This window comes from Tubulanus polymorphus, chromosome 6 (genome assembly GCF_964204645.1).
Source record: "Tubulanus polymorphus chromosome 6, tnTubPoly1.2, whole genome shotgun sequence".
NCBI classification, from domain to species: Eukaryota; Metazoa; Nemertea; class Palaeonemertea; order Tubulaniformes; family Tubulanidae; genus Tubulanus; species Tubulanus polymorphus.
Genome location: NC_134030.1, coordinates 18,331,864 through 18,348,680, shown reverse-complemented (window position 1 = coordinate 18,348,680; position 16,817 = coordinate 18,331,864). Strand labels below are relative to the sequence as shown.

Here is a 16,817-nt window from a genome sequence, read left to right as displayed (position 1 = left end):
ACACCACAATTGTCTATCGACTTTTCTCAAACTGACGTCACTTTTATATTTTCTTATCAGGAATCTAATGGGTTAGGCTTCTATGGGAAGTCCATTTTTGAATTTCCGTAGGTTGTCAGTTGGGAACTAGCTTGATTTCTTCCAGCTCCATGTCCTCGATAAATTAGACGACAAAGCTCCGATGATTACGCTACGAACCGTAGTTTATTTCAACTAGCCAATTCATCAAGGTGAACAAAATCTTGGTGTTTTTCAAATATTGGTATGTGAATTCCAATTTACAGAAAGGATCCATACAAGATGAAAATCTAACTCTGACTCCTTAGAAAACCTTGGAACATTAATGTATATCTTTCATAAACTAGACACGTTCATGACATGTCTGCAAGACATTACTAGTACTGTACAGAAACAGATGTCAAATTATTGTAAAAACAGGAACAAACACTGAGTCGATGCTCACTTGAGTAATAAAAAACATCTTCAGTTTGCGACAAGAAGATACAAAATAAAATGAATGATTAAATATAAATACATACGAAACATGAAAATGATAATAATTTTTGAGATTAATAAAAATCATATAATGAAATATTTTCATCTGGGAATCCTAAATCACAAAATGAGGCCAACAAGTTACAGATTATCGTTATATGCTGTTCTTTTACTTGTCTCTCGAATATGAAATGCTGATCTCCAAAAAAGTCGCTTATATTTACATCTACCACGATGTGTCCTTAACTAAATGATTTAGGACATTACATAAGATTATCTTATTGGTTTATTCTATTTTGAAAATACAGTCAACCCCCAATATACCACCCTCCCATATAGCGCCACCCCCGCCTACCGACAGGTATTCCCAATGTACATTTCTATACAAATACATAGTAAAACACCACCGATATACCGCCATACTCTCTATACCCCCACTAGGACAGCACTACGTAAGTATACCTAAACTATGTTATGATTATATCTATCTACAAAATATCCTTAAGTTAAGAATTCTATCTTATCTATTCTAAAAGTAATCCTTGTCTCATAACATTACCAAACCGAAACATTATCACCGAATGCTCACGAGTACTTACGTACAAAAAAGAATGTACGACTTTTTGAATTCATGCTTACTAATTAAATTTAACGATCTTTTCATAATCTAGTGCCGACTGTGATGTTAACGGCGTTTTTCCAGCATACCTAAATACAAATCTATTTACAAACTATCCTAAATTTAAGAATCCTATTTCATCTATTTCTAAATCCTTATCTCAAAATAATCAGTACGAGATTTCATCGATTGTTATACTTACAAAAAAAACCAAAAAACTAGTTAACCTACAAGTTAGTGCTTACTCATTTAAGTTGACACAATTCAAAAGGTTAATTTCTGCAGATAAACTTTTGGTATTTCTAAATTACAGTTTGATTAAAATGCGACCAAAATATACATTTGCTAAATATTATCGAATTATTCTGGTGATGGGGACCCACGTAAAGATTGAATAAGGCCGAAAAAATGATACGTTTCTCATTTTCACAATCATATTGACCAGGCAGGCAGCATTTCCAGTCAAAATATCTGGAAGCAACCCTTCTTTGTTTTTTAAAGCTAAAGCTACCCAGCCGTTACTATTAACGGGGTTTGCGGGTTCACTCACACCAGACCCAGAGAAATAACTATACATTATTTACTCCCACTGAATGAAAACATTGTCAAAATGTCTTTTACATTCTTCAACACTTTCTTGAATGTATTGATTGATTGACACGAAGGACCAAGGCAGACAGATCTCGGGTGCCTGCACACAACAACACCATATTTAATATATTTTGTCAAACGAATTATGACGAAATAACATTTTAACTTTGTAACTAGTGGCTCCTAGTACTGGTAAGCCCAAACCTAAAAAAACAACGACAAGAAGACATTCCGACACCCACCGAACGTTTTTTTATCTAATTTTCTATGAACCGAGAATTAATTTCCAGCATTCAGTTTTTATTTTACCGGGTGTCTAAGATTATTGCACCCGACCGAAAATGAGAAACAAGGTCTTTTTGGCCTTATGAGGACAGCACGGGTCAGTAACGTGATACAGTGACGTGGACGGATCTGCTGCACTCCACACTAATGACACCTGGTGGATCAACATTTGCCAAAAGTGGAATGAATTATTATTGCAGTAGATTAAGTGTTCTTCGGTTTGCAATCGTCATAACCATTATAATGATGATAAGGCTAAAAAAAATTGATACCTTGTTTCTCCGCTCTGCTGAGCTTAAATGTTGACCCGGCCAGCCGCCTATCTACCCTATACATTACTTTTTTTTAAATCGTGATCAATTTTACCATAACAGACCCGGCCGCTATAGAAGTGAACTGTTTACAAATTTTATCATATTTTACAAAAATGACCCAGCCGCTGCGGAGAAACAAGGTATCATTTTTGTTTAGCCTAAAACCTAGTATGTTTTGTATCAGCAGTTGTTTGATCAGTGGTGCCCACAAACGGAACTTTATCGCAAGTTTATTCAACAGTAGCATTAGAATAAAGTTGATTATCATGTTTCACAGGTTCATCAGTATCTTCCGTTTGGAGATTCATATACCGATCTGTATCTTCCCCGGCTTCCATATCAATGCAACGAGCTAGTGTATCTTTGCCCTTTCCGGCTTCCATATCCATGTAAGGAGTTGTATCAGTGTCTCCGTCTTCTATGTCCAAGTAAGGAGTTGGATCTTTACCCTTCCCGGCTTCCATATTTATATATGAAGTTGTGTCTTTACCCTTCCTGGCTGTCATATCCATGTACCGAGCTGTATCTTTGCCGTTCCCTGCCTCGATATTCGCGTACGGATCTGTAGTAACTTTCTGATCGCTGGTGTGCAGTTTGTCAGTCTCAGTAACAGAATCAATGTCATCATACAACTCGTCATATACTTCATAAACCATCTCGGTTTGCCGCTGGGGTGTTGTAGTGTCCACACGACCTTCACCAAAAAGTACCCTGCGTCTGAAAAATGGATAATTTTGCGCTGATGAAATCAATTGATTTCGAAGAAAGATATGTTGAAATAACCCATTTCAGAAACCCTTCTTAACTCCGCATAAACCCGGACGGGAAAAAAGAAGTTTTACTACTAGTAGTTTTTCGGTGACTAGCCATTTTGCCGGGAAGGTCCACAATATCATGATGTTTCGTGTCTTAACCGAAAAGGGAGTAGACACGCACACGTGGTTTTTGTTATGACGATAGAAATTTACATATGACGTCACCGTTTTGATTTTGAACTAATGGCGACCGCTTATCATCAGCGATCGAGCTCCACAATCTACTTTGACATTGAACGTGAAATAGACTGGTGGGCGCTGAACGGGAACCTGTTGAAGGTAATAGACCAATAAAGGGCAAGCGAGGATGGCTCAATCAGTTATAATCCCTGCTGAAATCATCTGCCGTGTTTATTCACTAGGCCTACATACCTTAAAATGACGATGACGATGATGATGACAACGATAATAACGATGAAGAGGAGGAAACCGAGAATTCCACAAGCGATGGAAACTATCATCATGGTCCAGTCAGATGTGGTCCGGTCAGATGTGGTCCGGTCATTGTCGTCCAGGACAGTCTGATCGATGTGGCCAGTCTGAGATATAAAAAACGAAAACTCGAAGGATGTAGAATATGCTGGATACAATTCGCGGGTATAAACTAGAACAGAATAGAATCAAACCGTATACTACAAATTCTACAGAAGCTGCAAATAATCATTCGGTTTGAATAATTATAGAGTGTATTTCGTTTTACCCCAAATCAAGGTTCACAGTTAAGTGGATTTAATTCGACTCTGTGTCTGGGATCCGGGGTCTACATTTCACATGAAATTTCGATTATTACTTAATTTCATAATGACCTTGTAAATTTTCGAGCCAACAGCAGTCACCAGGCGAACTCTGAATAAAAATGATGCAATTTACAATTAAAATAAATCAGCAGAACAGAAATGAAAAGGCAGGGCTGGTGGTAGCTGCATCGAGGTTAAGCATTTTGCGATTGTCCTTGCTGTTACCTTTTCCGCAGATTGTGGAAAATGACATCGCGTTTTTATTATTGTTCATTGACCTCCTCATTTTACACCAACTAGGACCCGATCCTGAGTTGGATTTAGTTAAATATCAATGTTTTTAATGTTTTACTCAAATCCAGCCCTGAACTGTGAAAACGGGTCCGGTATTCTAAATCGGAAACCAATGAGACAAGCGAGATATAAAATCAAAGTAATATTTAATCCAAAAAAAAAACACATCGATCACAAAGAAATGATTTACATGTGATAGTTTAGTTTAGTATCAGCCGTTGTTCCTTAACCCGTAGATCGTTTCGTATTGATGGAATTGATTCGATAGTGCGCTAAGTGAAAAAGATACTGACCTTGATGTAGTGATTTCAGTCGTTGGGATTTGATTCAAACCTGAACGTCGATCTGAAATGAGACAAGGAAACTACATACAGAACGTAACTTTCACTGTTTGTGGTTGGATTTACCTGACGCGCACAAAATTGTGTTCTAGCTGAAAGTTAAAGGCCGCACCATTTAGAAAATCCGCAATGTTAAGAAGCCGCAGCATCACGTGACTAGTAGACTTGTCGCTAGTCACGTGATGTTATTTGCATAACTGTTTGGTTGGATTTTACTGACGCGTGCAAAATTGTGTTTTAGCTGAAAGTTAAAGACTGAAGAAGATCCACTTATACTCCAGTTTAACAAAAACGGCCTAACTCGGTTTTAGATAAACTGAATTGATGAAGAAATCAAATCGATTTAAGAGTTAAACATCTTTTTGTAACTGGGCCCCGACCCCTTAAAAGCGAAATTAAAGCGGCAATATTTCACACAAAAAAAAATTCATCACAAGCGTAATTTTTTCCGAAAATGAATCTATTTAATCATTTCGGACATTTTTGAATACATATTAACCACCACGTTTTATTATGTCGCAATTGTCTACATCCACAAATTAAATCATCTATACCTCTGAATTTGTGATTCATGAATGGGGCAATGAGGAAGCTAAACATTCTTGAAATGGACTTTCGATAGTAGATATAGTGCAAAATTTTGGAATATTCAGAGATAAATTCATAGATATAATATATCTACGAATTTATCCGTGTAATATGTGATATTATCACGGAACTAGAAAGAAATTTGTGTTGTTGACTGGTTCAAGCGGAAAACATTTTTATACGACAAAAACTACAGTAAAATTTTCGGTAGCGATTTCTAAATTGACATAACAAGACACAAATCGATTTCGGGATTACTCCATCACCTGTTCGATAAATGTGTCAAGAAATTTCCTGATTCTAAATTCAAAATATCTGATCTGCGAACCGGAGGGTTAAAAACTATTTCCATGAAATAAACAACAACAAAAAATGAAAAGTAACGCACAGAACTGTCGATGAGAATTGAATGAATGAATGAAACATTGAGACAATGAATGAAAATTATCGCAATACTTCCTGCATACCCAGTAAGAAATACAGTTTTTTTACACCAACAGCCCGCTAGGCGCCACGCAGGGCATTATTAGCGGGTTCGATGTTTCTTTTTCCCAATTGGGGGAGAGGGGACCAGAGACGAACCTTCGACCAAGAAACTCTGTCGCCACCAGGGTTTGAGGGTTCAAACCCTGGATTAACGAGACCAGCAACTGGCGGCTTAAACTACTCGGCCATTGCGCGAGATCTTCTCATTTTGCTACGTAAATTGAATTTAGATATTCCACTTCATTTCGTCTTGATTGGTGGTTATCTAATAACGTATGGAGAATGCATGCAAAGTAGCCAATTTTTAAATTGCATAATTTTGAATAAACAACAGAAATAGAAGAAAGATAAATAAAAGATGAGATTGGTGATGAATGAAGCATTATATCGACCGGCATGTTACCAGCGTATCAAATATACCGAATCAAAAACCAACGACCTTGAAATTGAGAGGGCAATTTGTTTACACAAGATATCTTTGTAAAATAGTTGACACAAGATATTTTTTTGTACCGAGATGGAATAGATAGATGTATAAATAAATACTCATATCAAGGAGGAAGCTACACCAAATTAAACCGGCTATAATCATCCGTTAAACAGAGATATTAATTTGACATTGAATCGTAGGGTCGCCAATTTGAGGATATTTTTATAAATTCAAGAATGCATTAGAAATGTATCTGAATTGGTTTACCTTTTTTAAATAACCTACTGATATGCATATCACAACTTCAAAACTTCACACATTAATTGAAAATGAACTACAAACACCAGATGTTAGACATTTTATCAGCACACTTTCAAAAACTGATCGTCCACACTTCACATGTGTTCAATGGTTTACCTGAGACATTTCTAATTGAAAATAAACCACAAACACCAGACATTAGACATTTTATCAGAATACTTTCAAAAATGGTGGTCCACACTTCACGTGTGTTCAGTGCTTCATCTGAGACATTTTTCATTGAAAATGAACTACAAACACCAGACATTAGACATTTTATCAGCGCAATTCGACTCTATGATATTTTTAGGAAAATCGAGAACGCAAGTTAATGTTCTAAATTCTTTTACTATTTCAATAAGCTACACAAACTGTTACTTACCAGTTCGATGAACTACGATTAGATCAAATTGAATAGGTTCTGGATCTGTTTGGTTTTCCTTTATTAGACATCTAAATGTTGTTCCATTGTGCAGTGTGAAATCAGCTTTGAATTCTAGCTTAACGGAATTAATATTCTTTAGGTCTTGAGTTCTGTTAAGCTTTTCGTCTGGAATTGTTTTCCATTGTTCAGAACCTCTTCTCTTCTGTTGGAATATAACAGTAGAAGAATTTCCGACACTTGTTGTTATACAAGTATATTCAATCATCTCCTCTTCGTTTTTAATGTCGGGTCCTCCATCAGGATCAGGGACAGGCATCGAATGAATTACTGAAAAAATACATATATATGTATGTATTGCAAATTTTAACCGTTTCGGATTCATTTCCGAAAAGTCACTGGTAATTAATTAAGTAATTAACCGGAAAGCAATTAATGTGATCGATTCGAGCTAGAAGACTCGTGTTTATTCAACCAGACATCAAGATATACATACTTCATGTGAAATAAAGTATGACAGACAGACTCGAATACTTTGTAAATCTCCAGGGGCCAGTTGCATAGTCATGGCTTAGACTTAAGACCAGTCTAAGACCAACTTCGTTCTATAGCTAATCTAACAACTAAAGACCAGTCTTAAGATTTAAGACCACTTTTGGACTTAAGTCATGACTGTGCAACTGGCCCCAGGGCCCGGCTTTATAGACTGGTATTAACTTAAACCCCTGGGTTAACTTAATTGAAAATGAATTGGAATTGAACCCCGAGTTAAATTTAATACCAGTCTATAGAATTAGCCCCTGATCTGTTGTCAATAAAATGTGAAAGGGCCTGTAGTAAATCTATCATCTACTGCACTGAATCTGACGTCATCGACCGAATTTGCAAATCTGACAGAAATATAATTACTAGGACGAGTGGTAACGGTCGCAGTAACTTACTTATTTCATTCGTATTAGCTCCAGATGTTTGTGCTATGTATAAGTTTCCCAATAGTAAAACTGTGCAGATTATTAAGAACAAACTTGTCTTCGTCATCGTGATATCGAAAGGATTGATTCACATCTAAAACACTCACTCTGGTTGAGGAAGTTTAACAGATTATTTAGATGATAATGTTTAATATATCCGCGTGCAAACGGAGGAAGCGAAAAGTAAAAACGTTTGATGAATAAAAGTGTCGGACCTTTCTGAGCACATCGTAGCAGCCCTATAGGCGATAGTTCCTTTCATGAAGTCATGAACAATATTGCTGCGATATTACAAGGCCTGCAGTTAGTTTGATTTAAGTTAATTATTCTTTAAATTATTCATACAATATTAAAAGTTAAGTTATTCAAAACACTCAATTTGATTTAATAATTATTTGATTTGAATTAGTTATCATCTCAATTGATTTAAAAATAATAAAGTTTTCAAATTTTAATTCAGAAAAATCCGAGTTCGCTAAAACTACATGCTCTAAAATCTTTTACGTTTATTGGAATTATTTATCAATTATAAATTTCGATTAATAAATAATCGATTATCTGATATTTTGAATTAAAATGGCTGTTAACTGTAGTTGTGTTAGGTAGAAGAAAATAAACGCAGTCTCAACTGTTTTGTGACTTTCTCAAAATCTATCAAAAATTTAACTAATTTTTAGTTCATAAGTCCTCAAATATTCATAAATGAACAGTTAAAAATTGTTGAAACATGTCGACTCTGACGTAAAATCAACCTATTAACACTCCGGAATTTGGGATAATATTGGGCTTTAGAGAACATAATGCCCCCGAGGTCTTCACATTTACAGAAAAGATTACGTAAGTGATTCACGCGCAGCGCGCGATAGGCGCACAATAGAAATCTGAGCCGCGCGTTCTTTGAGTGTCACCAATTAAGAGGACCGCTATTGTGAAAATTGACCTTGGGAGGAATATTCCTCCCAAAGTCAATCGATGGAAACTTGACCAAGGGGTCCGATATTTTAACAATTGACTTTGGGAGGAGTATTCCTCCCAAGGTCAAACGAAGAGAATTTGACCTTCAGGTCTGATATTCAAAGTATCGACTTCGAGAGGAATGTTCCTCCGAATGTCAAACGAAGGAAAATTGACCTGGTCTGATATTCCAAATATTGTCATATGTCAACTGAAGGAAAATGAACCCGAGTCCTAGATTCAAAGTATATTGATTTAGGGAGGAATTTTTCCTCCCACCACTAAACGCTATAACCTGAATTTTTAGAAAGATAGGTATTGGTGTTTTGGGTGTAATTAGTTTTTTTAAAGCCATAAAGCCAGGTAGATTTATGAATTTCGAGTGATACGATACACATTGTTTGAGGTAATGAGACGGTATGAGACATACATACAATTTGAGAAAAATAAATTTTTTATTTTCTTTGTCTAACAGTAAATTGCTATAACTATGTTTACAATCAATTGTAATCAGATTGTAATCAGGCCCTTCTCGATAAACATGTAGAGGGGAAATCGTTATTGATGTTCCAAATGCAAAAAAACTATGCGAGATTTGTTGAACCGCCTAGGTTAAGGTAATTTTTGGCTAGAACAGGCTATATACAATAAAACTCTGTTCTTAAAATTAGTGGAACAGAAAGTTAAAGATATGTTTATCCAGAACTGGTACGGCTCAATGGAGAATAGCTCCAAATGTATCTATTATAAAAATTTCAAAACTATGTTCAAGTATGAGGGATATTTAGATATCAGCGATCATCATTTGGTTAACATTATAAGTAAATTTAGGTGTAGTAATCATAACCTGCATGTTGAAACTGGAAGATGGGCCCGACCCATCACACCCAGAGAACAGCGTGTATGTAGCTTTTATAACACTGACCAAGTAGAAGATGAGTACCACGTATTACTTAATTGCAATGCTTACAGTGCCCTGAGAAGCAATTTTCTTTCGAACTATTATGTTCACCATCCATCTGTCTTCAAATGTATTAACTTATTAACTTCCAACTCTCCTGCCACCATTATGAAATTAGGCAAGTGTTTATATCAATTATCTAAAAGAAGAAAATTGCTACTCAGGGACCATGATCTCTAAATCGCATAAACCGTCATATGTATCATCATCTTTTATTTATTGTCATTACAAGTTTGTAAACAACTTTGACAGAAATAAATAAATACTAAATAAATAAATTAAAACACGTGCATTACATAGAAATTAAGTTTTGATTATACAGGGAATATATTAGGACTCCTTACAAATTTTCACAAGACTGCGATAAATCTAAATAGCTTAATACGGCACGAGTTTAGCTAATTTACGGGTTTAAAGGTTCATTTTCGGAGTCAATGGACGTAATTTGATAAATGCATTCTTTAAATGGAAATTCTATAGCAATCGATACAAATCATTTATATTAAGTTTTTTGTGTTAATTAAGAATCGTCATTCAAGGATTAACGATCATTATGAAGCTGATACATTTCATTCGTGTGGATTCTTCTCTCATAACTAGTGTTAATAGGAGATTTGCGTGTCACGCATCATAAAAATAAAAATATTCGAGTCGTATTTCTTTCATTTACGGTCGCAAATTAGCCTTTAGAGGGTTAGGGTTTAGGGGGTTAGGGTTTAGATGTGTTAGTGTTTAGAGGGTTAGGGTTTAGAGGGTTAGGGTTTAGAGGGTTAGGGTTTAGATGTGTTAGTGTTTAGAGGGTTAGGGTTTCGATGTGTTAGGGTTTCGATGTGTTAGTGTTTAGATGTGTTAGTGTTTAGAGGGGTAGGTTTTAGGCTTCGATGTGATAGGGTTTAGAGCGTTAGGGTTTCGATATGTTAGGGTTTAGATGGTTAGGGTTTCGATGTGTTAGGGTTTAGAGGGTTAGGGTTTCGATGTGTTAGGGTTTCGATGTGTTAGTGTTTAGATGTGTTAGTGTTTAGAGGGGTAGGTTTTAGGCTTCGATGTGATAGGGTTTAGAGCGTTAGGGTTTCGATATGTTAGGGTTTAGAGGGTTAGGGTTTCGATGTGTTAAGGTTTAGAGGGTGTGTAGAGGTTAGGGTTTGGGGGTTAGGGTTTGGGGGGTTTAGGGTTTAGATGTGTAAGGGTTTCCATGTGTTAGGGTTTAGATGTGTTAGGGTTTAGAGGATTAGATGGGCAGAATTCCAGAAGATATCTCTCCGTATCAATCGCGGTTTAAAGACGAATTTGAATGCAATGAATTATGAATTGCAATACGAAAATAACTTTTATTAATAAGAGGGGGCAAGCCCAGTCAATATGATAAACTTGATACACAACAAAAATGTCGGCTGTCATTGATCGATCAATGAATTATTCGGCATGACCAACATCTTCAAATGATCGTTTTCTTGACGTTCTGCGAATGAAATAAATTCATATGTCATTAGTTCATATTATTTCCAGAGTTCGTTAAGATCAGTATTTTTCAAATTGCTTACTCATTTGTAAGACTTTCGAAGTATTCTTTGATGGGTGTACTATGAGTACCAAGCTTTTCTAAAGCGATTTCATCGTCGAGGCTCATCATTTTTTTTCGAATGTGATCTGCAAGAATACGAAGACTTAATAAGAGCGAAATAGTTTGTCATGCATTCGTGATGAAATATGTATTTAGGATTTATATCTTGTAATTTCTGGACTTAACTGCCAAAGGTTGAATGAGAAAAATCATTAAAGAAGGCATCGTCATGAACTTTCTCACTGAGCTGCCAATGGTAGGCTATATAGTTCACTAATTCAATTTCCTCACAGAAGGAAATCCATCCAATAAAATGACTGATGATGTTTTATCTTCAGAGCCGTCGGAAGGTATTTTTCAGTGGCGAGGCTTATTTCTGAAGGATGGTCTGGGGGCCCTCCCCTAGAAAAATTTTGAAAATTCAATCGCCGGAGATGCGTTTTGGGGCCATTTCACGGTCTCATTCACAGAAGCATGAGAAGTCTTGAGCCAACCACATAGTGCTGAGAACGACGAGCGTGCTTTTGAAACAATTTTTGTTAAGCAAAAAAGTGGGGCGGCTTTGGCCGCCCCTGCCGCCCCTGTTCCGACGGACCTGATCTTTCATTTAGTTATGATTTGTTTTTACTCAATTTTATGCCTTTTCGTAATCATTGAAATTTTAAACTAAATGCTCAAAACCTTCCCACAATTATTTTGTTCATAATAATTTTCACAACGACATTGAACGCCCCGCTAAATAACCGCAGCGTATCATCCAAAAATAACACTGGTGTTACTGGTTACTCTGCCAATCTTATTCCTGTAGGAGTTTTCGAGAATTCGGGTACTTTCCTGATTATGGCGAGTCGTAGATCTGAGCGTTTTGTTTCTCGGTGATTTCCTTTACTGTTTAGATTATTACACTGATTGCAGTTTTATACATTGTGCTCTTGAATCTAAACACTAGTTCTATATTAATGATTAATCCATCGATCATTTGTAAATCTTATGAGTTATTAAAAATTACCGTGATGCAATAAATTCCAATTCAAAAGAATTCAACGTAATTACGAAAACCACATAGAAATTCGAATCGAAGCTGTGGTAGGATTTATTTTGCAAGCTTTACCTCCAGTGTTAGTGTGATGAATCATTGACTGGCTGAGATAAACCTCTAAACAAATTATTCATTGATTCAACAGTTCAGAAAAGAAAGGCGCCACCTCTACTGATAGTGTGATGAATTGACTGTACGAGATTAACTTAAACCTACGTAAATATGGAATAATTAACATGTTTCGGCAAATATTTCATCTAAATTATGAGCGCATATGCGGTACATATCAATAGGAAACTTCGTACCAACTGGGCCTTGAAATTTAGTATTGTGGTCAATCATGGTGTATTCTGATGATGGAGGCTAAACATCTGGATGAAAGTTCTTTAAAAATGAACTAGATTTTGACATGGTTGTCGCACTGATATTCGCACGCCATCTAGTTGGATAGCACGGTGTCCTCGTCATAACAATGAATTGAATAAGATGAAGTATTCAAAAACAAAATCATCCGACATGGCATTCTTAACAGAATTATCTATTCCCACCAATCAAGGAATCGCGAATCAATTGATCCGTAGAAATACCGTTTGGGTTACGATATCAATATGTCCCAAATATAAAAAATAACGGATATAAAAGAATATTTTCAAAATGCATTTTAAAGTATTGTGTCATTCGTATTTTGAATATTACAACCTCCTTCGTGATACGTGAATCAATATCTGAGATCCATTCACATTCAATGATTGAAATCGATATTTCAAAACAAGCGACCTACCGACAAAACTGGGTATATCGCCGGTTACCGGCAACTGGCGGCCTACGAGAGGCCGCCAGTTACTCCTAAATCATTTCGACAAAAGCCGGCTTGCGACGGTAACCAACCCGATTAGGCCGACAGTTGCTTCCGATCGCAGGAATTCCAGCCAATCAGAGACCTAGTATTCATAGTGCAAATTTTGACCGCAAGTAACTTATGTCTAATTATCTATAGGGAAATTATTTGAAATTCTACTTTTATCTCTAGCAATAATGTTAAGCATTTGTTTTTTTCTTCTATTGTTCCCTTTTGTTGAATCCACAATAATTCTTGATGGTTAAAAAAAGTTTTAGATATGTCTGACTATATTTGATCATCCATACCCAAAAGCGTCATCTATCTTGACCGCATAGGGAAGGGACAGAGCCTGCGTATCAATATATATGGTTTCTTATTGTTATTCGGCGAACAGTTTGCGACTAGCTTGTAGTTGTCCGTTGATATAGAAATAGCTAGCAGGTTGGGCGTGGTTGGCTTTAGAAAAAAAATCTTATCTCAAAGATAAACAATTATATTTGAAGTCTTCTCAATTTTGCCTCATTTGACTCGTTGCATTCGTTCACTACGCATTGATTCGTTAGATGGACTGTTTTAGTTCACACTTAGAGTTGACTTTGCTCATAATGTGTTTAGAATATCACTGGATGAAGGAGTTTCGATATCCAGAAGTGAGTTAAATCGAACAAGGTAAGGGAGCTTTCAAATATTATGCGTTCCCGGTACGGTTTTTTGGCGGAAAGGGTAAACAAAATGTACAAATTTTCGGACGGGAGAGAGTTTAATAAAAACTAAACTTACCTTCCCGATAGTGGGTCTCTTACAAATTTACGCACTAAGTGGACGAGAGATGTCAAAAATTACGTGCGTGTGTGATGCAAAATATTAAATTAGAATATAGCTGCAAAGCAGCGATAACGGGTTTTCTGCACAGTCTTAGAATCCTGTTCAACGGTGGATTTCAACAAAGCATTTGATAAGGCTCAACATCAGCCATTACTAAACAGGCTATTAGGAAACAGTATCAATGATAGGTCGCCCAAATGGCTCAGCAGTTATCTCTGAACGGAAACTTGTAACCGAAATCAACGGAACACCTCATCTTGGAATGAGACGGTCTAACTAGTGGAGTCACGCAAGGTAGTATCCTAAGTCGTCTTCTGTTTAATGTCCTGACAAATGACATACACAGTAATCCAAAATATTCCAGACCGAGTAAATTTCCAAAACGACCTTAACACACTGTTCGACCAAAAAACTTAATGTTCCGACAAAACCACTGGCGACAAAACCAAATTAATGAATTGTCGCGGGCGATAAAACCAAAATAATGAATTGTCGCGGGCGATAAAACCAAAATAATGAATTGTCGCTGGCGATAAAACCAAAATATTGAATTGTCGCGGGCGACAAATCCAAAAAATGAATTGTCGCGGCAGAAAAACCAAAATCTTGAATTGTCGCGGGCGACAAAACCAAACTAATGAATTGTTGCGGGCAATACAACCAAAATAATGAATTGTCGCGGGCGATAAAACCGCGACAGAAAAAAAATTGTCGCGGGCGATAAAACCAAAATAATGAATTGTCGCGGGCGATAAAACCAAAATAGTGAATTGTCGCGGGCGATAAAACCAAAATATTGAATTGTCATGGGCGACAAAACCAAAATATTGATTTGTTGCGGTTGACAAAACCAAATTAATGAATTGTCGCGGGCGATAAAATCAAAATAATGAATTGTCGCGGGCGACAAAACCAAAATTATTGTTTTGTCGCGTTATTTTAGTTTTGACGTTTTGTCATAATGTCGCCCTCATTTGCATATACGTGTTTTTTTTACGCATGGCCCTTATCAGCCACCATACTAAAGCCTTAAGGTCGCGTAAAACTCGATAAACACTTCAAGCGACATAGCGAACGATCTCCTTTCCCCCACAGCGAACGCTTAACCTAGTAGAGGCTACTAGCCTATGTAGGCCTATGTATATGCGTAGGCCTAACATCCGGACAGATTGGTCGTAGGCCTATTGAATTTAACAACCCACCTAGATATCGTAAATTTTGTTTTGAAGTTCAATCCAATGAGTCCGTTAATAAACGCAACAATTGTACTGTGTTTGTTTGATACAGTAAAGCTCAGTACCGGTAGGCCTAAAGCCGCGTCAAACTCGATAAACACTTCAAGCGACACAGCGAACGATCCCTTTCCCCCACAGCGAACGCTTACTCCGAATGTCAAGTGTGAGTCCAGCATACGGATAGGAGTGTGTTATATACTTGTATTTAGTAAATACCTTGTGCATTTGACAATGATCGGTATGTACTGTAGGAAATATAGAGTATTGATGGTATTGATATAGAGGTTGAAGCCCTCGGCCGAATAAAATAATATATTCTTTTATTTTGATACCTCGTCGACATAACAGCTTTTCTCCGCTATATCTCTTCGGCGTGTTTAGTTCAGGCCTACGATTCCCCGGTACACTAAAGATTTATCTAGTAAATACAACTAATTAACACACTAACGATTTATCTTAGTTAATTCGGTAAAGAAAAATAGGTATTGTTATACTAACTCCTTGAAACCCGCAGCCAAATCACTGGTAGTAATAAATTAATTTGTACTCGATTTGATTCTCATGATGAGGAGAAACTCGCAGCTGATCCCCGGAACGACGATGTAGTAACACTCGATTCGTCGATGTTTACGGCTCGACAGTGCTTTTAAAATCTAAAGTAGTAAATTTCCAGTGTATCGGTAATATGATTTGATGAGGAAAATGGGCTATTGTTAAAATCACTGTTTGAAGACCGCGACTGAATTTGAAGTCTGCGGCAATAAATTAGTTCATTTATACTTGAATTGATAATCGAAGTGACAGTCGGCCTGCGGGTTGATTTCGGGATGACGACTCGAAAAACATGTCGCCCCATTGAATGGGGCTAAATTTTCGATGTTTACGGCCCGACAGCGCTTTTGTAACGATGATTCGTGAAAAAACACGTGGGCTATTTGTAGATCTCAGTGAGCTGAACGATATTATATGGATTGTATATGAAACAGCGGTAAGATAACAAAGCCTATGTTCTTTTGGTAAAAATAGTGTGGAAGAAAATAATAATAATAATAATCACGCGGATACCAATAGGGTTTTCTGTGAAATAACAGAAAACCCTAAATATCCTAATATCAACCTACTCCTAAGATGTACACGATTTTATACAATAGACTCATCATCGCTATCAAAAGCGACTAGCGTTTTCAGTTAAAGGTAGGTCAACAATTTAACCCGTTAGCACTCAGGAATTTCAATATGTAGTGTCAATAACTCCTCATAAAATTCAAGGTAAAATCCCAGATCATCATGATACTGAATAGCTCATTTGCTGTTTATTGCAATGCAAAGTTAGTGTTATTTTGTAGTAAATAGTCAAGGTAATAATCAAATAACCACCCCATATAAGTTTTTATGTTTAAATAATAGTAACTTCTCAATTCCCCAGGAAACTCCCTTCCTTTTTCCGATCAACTAGTAGTGTGCGCACAAACACTTAGCATGAGCTTCAGGGCACACATCACCTACTGCCTACATATCTTACTCAATATAACTTCAGTGCTCGATACTATCAGTGTATAGATAACCCCTCTATCAGAATCTACGTACGTCGTGTTGTAAAAGTAAAATATATGGCATTCCGCCAGCTCCGGGACAGAAATTGTTTTTTTGACGCCTTATAAAACGTTACCATTATGAAACCTAAACAATGCTAACCATTCAGCGTCATTTTACAAACGACAACCGTAAATCGATGTGCAAAACGTTACAGGTT

General features: G+C 36.6%; 1 protein-coding gene across 1 annotated transcript; it reads right to left on the bottom strand.

Moving 5' to 3' along the window:
• Window positions 1-194: 194 nt before the first annotated feature.
• LOC141906643 (uncharacterized) lies at window positions 195-7,715 on the bottom strand. The gene is made up of 6 exons (XM_074795919.1): window positions 7,619-7,715; window positions 6,678-7,007; window positions 4,444-4,495; window positions 3,926-3,965; window positions 3,492-3,658; window positions 195-3,021 (listed from the first exon to the last, which is right to left on the bottom strand). Exons 1-6 carry the CDS (start codon window positions 7,713-7,715, stop codon window positions 2,535-2,537), a joined length of 1,173 nt encoding a protein of 390 aa, XP_074652020.1. The 3' UTR covers window positions 195-2,534.
• Window positions 7,716-16,817: the final 9,102 nt, after the last annotated feature.